Source organism: Pan paniscus, chromosome 5, assembly GCF_029289425.2.
Source record: "Pan paniscus chromosome 5, NHGRI_mPanPan1-v2.0_pri, whole genome shotgun sequence".
Classification (NCBI taxonomy): Eukaryota; Metazoa; Chordata; class Mammalia; order Primates; family Hominidae; genus Pan; species Pan paniscus.
In genome coordinates this window covers 57,949,251-57,956,993 of record NC_073254.2, presented here as the reverse complement: position 1 = coordinate 57,956,993, position 7,743 = coordinate 57,949,251, and the positions used below count along the sequence as shown (strand labels likewise).

At 57.4% G+C, this 7,743-nt stretch overlaps 2 protein-coding genes across 15 annotated transcripts in view; one reads left to right on the top strand and one right to left on the bottom strand.

Annotated features, from left to right (window-relative positions):
- The first annotated feature begins 201 nt into the window (after positions 1-201).
- On the top strand, positions 202-6,495 carry DLK2 (delta like non-canonical Notch ligand 2). 6 transcript variants are annotated; one of them, XM_003833257.5, is made up of 6 exons: positions 202-849; positions 1,972-2,102; positions 2,378-2,441; positions 3,713-3,843; positions 4,764-4,908; positions 5,573-6,495. In XM_003833257.5, exons 2-6 carry the CDS (start codon positions 2,027-2,029, stop codon positions 6,306-6,308), a joined length of 1,152 nt encoding a protein of 383 aa, XP_003833305.1. In that variant the 5' UTR covers positions 202-849; positions 1,972-2,026; the 3' UTR covers positions 6,309-6,495. The 6 variants fall into 6 exon arrangements, with proteins under 6 accessions (XP_003833305.1, XP_063461355.1, XP_034818035.1 ...); XM_063605285.1 differs by lacking the exon at positions 202-849 and adding an exon at positions 1,304-1,442 and having other exon boundaries at positions 3,713-3,825; XM_034962144.3 differs by lacking the exon at positions 202-849 and adding an exon at positions 1,304-1,442 and having other exon boundaries at positions 4,857-4,908.
- The window catches only part of ABCC10 (ATP binding cassette subfamily C member 10), a 22,961-nt gene continuing 21,642 nt past the window's right edge, over positions 6,425-7,743 (bottom strand). For all 9 annotated transcript variants that reach the window (XM_034962134.3, XM_034962135.3, XM_057302496.2 and 6 more), the window contains 3 exons: positions 7,643-7,740; positions 7,313-7,425; positions 6,425-6,918 (listed from right to left, as the gene is read on the bottom strand). In XM_034962134.3, the coding sequence (XP_034818025.2) occupies positions 6,756-6,918; positions 7,313-7,425; positions 7,643-7,740 (374 nt within the window). In that variant the 3' untranslated portion in view covers positions 6,425-6,755. The remainder of the gene's footprint in view (positions 6,919-7,312; positions 7,426-7,642; positions 7,741-7,743) is intronic.

The window sequence follows — 7,743 nt, the reverse complement described above, 5'->3', positions numbered from 1 at the left end:
GTGAAATCTCAATCTGAAGGACTAGAGATGGGCGCTAGCGTTCCTGACCTCTGCCCTGTTGTCCTGCACAAACTAGAAATTATGTTCTGGGTCCTTGTCTTTTTTTTGGGGGGGCGGGAGTCGGAGTTTTGCTCTGTCCCCCAAGCTGGAGTGCAGTGGCGCGATCTTGGCTAACTGCAACTTCTGCCTCCCGGGTTTTCAAGCGATTTTCCTGCCTCAGCCTTCCGAGTAGCTGGGATTACAGGCGCGCACCACCACGCCTGGCTAATTTCTGTATTTTTAATAGAGACGGGTTTCACCATGTTGGCCAGGCTGGTCTCGAACTCCTGACCTCAGGTGATCCGCCCGCCTCAGCCTCCCAAAGTGCTGGAATTACAGGCGTGAGCCCACCGAGCTTGACTGGGTCCTTGTCTTGAAATGTGTCTCTGAGCCATTAGCCAGAAGGGGGCAAAGAGGCCTGGAGGGCAGCTTTCCCCCACTCCCCCTCCGTTACTCTCTGAATCTGAGCTCCAGGTTTGGGCAGTTGAGGTTTAGCCTGAGGCCAAGGACGAACGTGATGGGGTACAGGAGAAGGAACTTGGCGGTGGAGGGGGTTTTGTGTGCACATTTACAGAGTCAGGGGCATTCCCAGTCCAGAAAGGATTCTCAGAGGCAGTCACAAAAAGGAATGGGGTGGAAGGGCTGAGACTTCAGGGAGGGAAGGGTGGTGGGGGTAGGGCCGGGGTGTGGTTGGGTGGATCGGGTTGATATTTATATAGGGATAGGTTGATCTTGGAAGGCTGGAGACGGCAACGTGGACAGGAAGAAGCGGAGGGCGAGGAGGAGCAGAGGAGCACACAGATGAAGCAGGTGATGAAGGCTTTACAAGCGGGGAGGCGTGGGCTGGTGACAGGCGGAGGGCGGGGAGCGATTGCCTGCGTGTGCATGGATCTATATGAGAAGCGTGATGAGCGGCGGACAAGCGAAGGCAGGGCTGGGGCGTGGGCCGCGGAGCGCTGGTCGGGAAAGTGGGCATGGGAGATGAGAGAATAACGGGGTCGCGCTCCTTTGGCTTAATAGTTTGCTCCCATTGAGACTCCTAAGATTTCCTCCTCTCTTGGAAGGAAGCTGGGTTCGGGGCGTTGGGTAGCCGCGGAGGGCCGGGGCCCCGGGGCGCGCCGGGTGCTAGGTGTGCGCCGTGCGTCGCGGGGAGGGGGGATGGGGGTGGGGGCGGGCTCCGCCCCTGGCAGGGGGCCTGAGCGCGCGCGAGGAGCAGCCGCTGCCGCCGCTCGGGGTCGCCTGGAGCCCCAGATTCCCGAGCGCTCGGCTCGCATGGCAGCCGCTTCGGCGCCCGGCCCCGCGGCCAGCTAGGGGCGGCCCCGCGCTCCCTCACGGCCCCTCGGCGGCACCCGTCGGATCCGGCCTCTCTCTGCGCCCCGGGGCGCGCCACCTCCCCGCCGGAGGTGAGGACTGCGGGGACAGGGCGCGCAGGGCTACGGGCGCGGTGGGGATTCCAGGCCCCGCGCCGCCGCCGAACCCAGCGCGGCGGAGATAGAAAGGGGACGTGGGAGAGAGTGGTGGTGGGGGGGGGGGCGCTGTCGGAGCTGTGGGGCGGAGACTGCTCGCTGCCGGGAACCGTCCTTCCCTCCGGCCCCCGCGTCCCCTCCGTGCTCGAGGCCGCCTCTCGGCGCTGTCCCCATCCCGCGGACCCCTCCGTCCTGACTACGATCCGAACCCCAGCCATTCCCGCGCCTGGCCTCGCTCCGCGCTGCCCATCTTTCCCCTCCTTGCAGACCCCGCTCCCGGGTTCCTGTCTTCGCTCTCCTCGCTCTCTTCGCCTGCTCAACCCTTCCCTGCCCCCATCCTCCCGCTACCCCCATCCCCTTCTTCTGTCCCGGCGCCCCTCTCCCTCGTCGGCTCCTGTCACTTGGAACCCGTATCCGTGCCGCTATCTCCGCGTCCGGCCGCCTCCCAACCGGTGCCGTCCCACAGGTGTCCACGCGTCCGGCCGTCCATCCGTCCGTCCCTCCTGGGGCCGGCGCTGACCATGCCCAGCGGCTGCCGCTGCCTGCATCTCGTGTGCCTGTTGTGCATTCTGGGGGCTCCCGGTCAGCCTGTCCGAGGTGAGCGCGCCCGCTGGGCTCCAGTCGCGGCCCTGTCCAGCCGTCCTCGCTTGCACGTTGACCTCTGCCGGCCGGAGACGGCACTGCAGTCGCTCCGACCCGCGGGGCAAGCAAGACCGAGGTTGCCTTTTTGGAATGGGATGAGTTTCTGTGTTATGTCCTGCCCTAGGGCTGAGTCCGCTCAGTTACTGGAACCCCAGTCCTCTCCTGAGTCCCGCATCCCAGCGAGCTGTGCCCTGACTCAGACTCACCCCTCCCACATCAATCTCTTGCAGCCGATGACTGCAGCTCCCACTGTGACCTGGCCCACGGCTGCTGTGCACCTGACGGCTCCTGCAGGTACCTGTCCTGAGCACGTGCCCCCAAACCCTTTGGTACCCATTTCTAAGCCCTTCACGTGCACAACAGTGTCTAGGGGCTTCAGACTCTACTCTTCATGCCTCATCACTCCTATGGCTGACTGGCCAGTCCCCCTTTCCCCTTTATCTCACCTCTCTTGCTTCTTCTAGTTTTTATCTCCCCACTTCTTTAATCTCCCAAGTCTGATCCAGGGATTGTCTGAACTCCTGACAGGGAGAGAGACCTAAAGCTTGAGAGAGCTTGGGGATTGGGTGCCATAAGGAAATGGAAAGATAAAGGAAAAAGGGAAAGAGAAATGGTTTAGCCTGGAAAAGAAATGCTGCAGGGAGAGTTGCTGGGGAGAAACACAATGAAAGAGGATCTTTCTTGATGAGTTTGAGTAGTTGACTCACTGGGAGATTGGGCAAATTCTGTAGCAGGAGGAAAGTGGACATAAGGAAATGAGTTGATGAGGCAGGTAGTTCAATTGGCTGGGGGTCTTTGAGACTCTTCACCCCCGGAGGGCTTTTAAAATATGGGTCAAGTGTTTGCCCTGGAATCATGGTGGGAGGATAGTCCTGATGACCTTTTTTGTTTTTATTTATTTATTTTTTTTTTGAGACAGAGTCTCGCTCTGTTGCCAAGGCTGGAGTGCAGTGGCGCGATCTCAGCTCACTGCAGCCTCTGCCTCTTGTGTTCAACTTCCCCTGCCTCGGCCTCCTCAATAATGGATTACAGATGCACACCACCATGCCCGGGTAATTTTTTGTATTTTTTGTAGAGACAGGGTTTCACCCAGTTGGCCAGGCTGGTCTTGAACTCCTGACCTCAAGTGATCCACCTGCCTCGACCTCCCAAAGTGCTGGGATTACAGGCGTGAGCAACCACGCCCCGGCCCTGATGGCCTTTCAAGGTCATTCTTCTTTAAATGTTTGTGAGCACCTCAGACATGCCAGGAGGGGTACTGGAGGCATTTACAGACATCTTATTTCTTCCTCTACTCAACCCTGCAAGGTGTATCCCCAATTTACAGGTGAGAAAACTGAGGCTCAGGTTAAAGTACAGAACCAGGGTTTGAGTGCTGGTGTCTGATGGTCTGATTCCATATATGTGTCCTATGACCCTGCACAGTCCTACACCTACCTGGGACAGGTCTGCTTTCCCTTAGGGGCTGTCATATGTCCTCTTGGTTTCTAGAAGCTCTGGTTCTGTCTCCTCCATTTCTTCACATCCACGACCCAGAGCCCTGACCCTGTGCTTCTCCCCGTCAGGTGTGACCCGGGCTGGGAGGGGCTGCACTGTGAGCGCTGTGTGAGGATGCCTGGCTGCCAGCACGGTACCTGCCACCAGCCATGGCAGTGCATCTGCCACAGTGGCTGGGCAGGCAAGTTCTGTGACAAAGGTAGGGGGGAGGAAGGGTAGCTTTTGGTTGGGAACCCCATGTTCTTAGGGGAACAGCCATCAGTATTTATTGAGTGCCTATTGTGTCCTTGTCAAACCCTCAAATACATGGTATTTTATCATTTTTTTAAATCTTAGACTTTTTATATGTTGTCTGAATTGATCCTCAACATAACCCCATGGGGCAGGAAACACAGCTGCTAAAAATTGTACTCATTTTACAGATAAGGAAACTAAGGCCCACAGAAGAGCTATAACCTGCTCAAAGTCAGGTTTTTTTGTTTGTTTTGTTTTGAGATGGAGTCTCACTCTGTCACCCAGGCTGGAGTGCAGTGGTGCGATCTCGGCTCACTGTAACCTCCGCCTCCTGGGTTCAAGTGATTCTCGTGCCTCAGCCTCCCCAGTAGCTGGAATTACAGGCACCCGCCACTTCAGCTAATTTTTGTATTTTTAGTAGAGATAGAGTTTCACCATGTTGGCCAGGCTGGTCTCGAACTCCTGACCTCAAGTGATCCACCCGCCTTGGCCTCCGAAAGTGCTGGAATTATAGGCATGAGCCACTGTACCGGCCTAATGTTGGTATTTTTAGTAGAGATGGGGTTTTGCCATGTTGGCCAGGCTGGTCTCGAACTCCTGACCTCAAGTCATCTGCCCACCTTGGTCTTCCAAAGTGCTGGGATTACAGGCATGAGCCACAGTACCCAGCCCAAGGTCAGTTTGAGACAGACTGAGAGCCAGGGCCAGGAGCCTCCTGACTCCAAATTCAGTGTTGTTGTCTCTCCCTAGCATACCACGCCAGCCTGGGCTGGGTTTGTAGTATAGCCACACCTACAGAACCTGGGGCCTGGAAGGCGTGGACAAGTCTGGTCTGGGGACCAGATGGGAGGGGTTATCCCAGAGCCTTTCCTGTCCCCTCTCCAGATGAACATATCTGTACCACGCAGTCCCCCTGCCAGAATGGAGGCCAGTGCATGTATGACGGGGGCGGTGAGTACCATTGTGTGTGCTTACCAGGCTTCCATGGGCGTGACTGCGAGCGCAAGGCTGGACCCTGTGAACAGGCAGGGTGAGTGCTGGGCCCTCAGGGTGAGTGGAAGGTTAGACCAGAACCTGGTGATGGGATGAGAAAAGAGGCAGGACTGTTGGGAGGGTGGGGGACTGAGAGTCAGACCCACACAGGGACACTCAGATAAAACCCCTGCATGCCAAAGTGTTCCTAGTTCAGGGTTTCTCAACTTTTTTTTTGTACCTTCTGAGCCATTTCCTCAACAATCTATAGGAGCTAGAGGGGTAACAAACGTGTTACTGTTCTGGTTGGGGAGGGTGGGTGTGGGGAGACTGAAGGGCCTGGGTCTCTCCTCATCCTCTCCTGAACGCTGGCTTGCACCCTTCTGTGTCACAGTAGGGATGAGGAAACAGCCTGCAGGGCTGGACTTGTCCTCATTTCCGCATCAGGCCCAGGAGCCTGTGAGGATAATAATAGCACACTTACCCTGAGCCCTGCCTTCTGGCTGGGCCCTGTGCTAATGGCTTGACATTGATTATTTCACTTAACCCTCACAATTAGGGAAGCTGGGTACTATTTTTATTCTCATTTTTAAAATGAGGTATTTGAGGCTCGGAGCGTGTAGCCCAAGATGACATGGCGGGCAGTGGTCAGGATACTGACCTGGGCTGCCCTACAGGTGTTGGTAAGTTGGTTATCATGTCCTCTCTCACCCCTACCACAGCTCCCCATGCCGCAATGGCGGGCAGTGCCAGGACGACCAGGGCTTTGCTCTCAACTTCACGTGCCGCTGCTTGGTGGGCTTTGTGGGTGCCCGCTGTGAGGTAAATGTGGATGACTGCCTGATGCGGCCTTGTGCTAACGGTGCCACCTGCCTTGACGGCATAAACCGCTTCTCCTGCCTCTGTCCTGAGGGCTTTGCTGGACGCTTCTGCACCATCAACCTGGATGACTGTGCCAGCCGCCCATGCCAGAGAGGGGCCCGCTGTCGGGACCGTGTCCATGACTTCGACTGCCTCTGCCCCAGTGGCTATGGTGGCAAGACTTGTGAGCTTGTCTTACCTGTCCCAGACCCCCCAACCACAGTGGACACCCCTCTAGGGCCCACCTCAGCTGTAGTGGTACCCGCCACGGGGCCAGCCCCCCACAGCGCAGGGGCTGGTCTGCTGCGGATCTCAGTGAAGGAGGTGGTGCGGAGGCAAGAGGCTGGGCTAGGTGAGCCTAGCTTGGTGGCCCTGGTGGTGTTTGGGGCCCTCACTGCTGCCCTGGTTCTGGCTACTGTGTTGCTGACCCTGAGGGCCTGGCGCCGGGGTGTCTGCCCCCCTGGACCCTGTTGCTACCCTGCCCCACACTATGCTCCAGCGTGCCAGGACCAGGAGTGTCAGGTTAGCATGCTGCCAGCAGGGCTCCCCCTGCCACCTGACTTGCCCCCTGAGCCTGGAAAGACCACAGCACTGTGATGGAGGTGGGGGCTTTCTGGCCCCCTTCCTCACCTCTTCCACCCCTCAGACTGGAGTGGTCCGTTCTCACCACCCTTCAGCTTGGGTACACACACAGAGGAGACCTCAGCCTCACACCAGAAATATTATTTTTTTAATACACAGAATGTAAGATGGAATTTTATCAAATAAAACTATGAAAATGCAAGTGGCCTCCTATGCCAGAAAAACCCACCTGGCGTTCCAGATGCAAGAGGGCCAGAGCAGAGGCCTGGTTCTGGGGAAGCCTCAGGATGCTGCCCACCAAGGAGTGATTTCCAAAGAGTAACCCAGGGTGCCCTTTTCCCTTCTGGGGAAGTGTGAAGAGGTAGAGCCCCAGAGGAGAATGTAAACAAGCAGCCAGCACCTCTGTACAGGCCCGGCCTGGATCAGAGAGAGGGGAGAACTCTGCAGGGTGTGGGATTGGGCTCAGGGACCTCCGAGTGAGGCAGGGACTCCCTGCTGGCTGCTCTGCAGCAGCTGCTGGAACAGGGAGTGGGGCTGGTTGCGCAGGGTGGCCGGGGAGTCCAGCTCTACCACTCTCCCCGCTTGTAGCACCAGTACCCGGTCTGAGTTCAGGATCGTGTTGAGCCTGTGAGGGGGAAGATGGTCAGTGTAGGGGATGAGGGACAATGCCCTAAGTAAGAACACTGACCTGCTTTCCCTCCTCTCCCCTCGGGACACCACAGGTCTGTCCCCACAGGCTTTAGCCCCTGGCTTGGTGCTGGGGAAGGGACTGCAGAGTCCCTCAGATAATGTGCTATAAAGGGCCCTAGGCAGTGCTATAAAGGGCCCTCAGATAATGTGCTATAAAGAGCCCTAGGCAGTGCTATAAAGGACCCTTCTCGTCCCTGGAGAAGGAGGAGCTGAGATTTGCGGGGGCAGGATCTCTAAGGCCCTGACCACTGGGGTCCCTGAAAGCAACGGAGGCTCTCGGTGCATGCTACCACAGTCCCTGATTAGGCTGTTACCAGGCGTTTACATACCTATGGGCAATGGTCAGCACTGTCTTGTTGGCAAAGCGTTTGCAGATGGTCTGCTGGAGCAGCTGGTCTGTCTTCTGGTCCACGCTTGCTGTGGCCTCATCGATACACAGGATCTGGAATATGGGAATGGGGTAGGGGATAAGAAGGAAGGAGAGGCTGCAGGGTGGGTTGGGCCTGGCCCAAGCAACAGCCCCTACCACAGCTCCCCACTTCCAGCTCTAAAAGGAAAATGAACTTGGTCCCCTAAAACCTCTCCCCACTCTACCTCCCCACCTCCCGGCCCCCAGCCTTCTTCCTGGCCCTCTCTAATGTCTCTTTCTCTCACCTTACCTTGGCATCTGTGAGGAGAGCCCTGGCCAAACACAACAGCTGCCTCTGCCCAAGAGATAAGCTCCGGCCCCCCTCACCCAGCTCACCATCCAGACCACCTG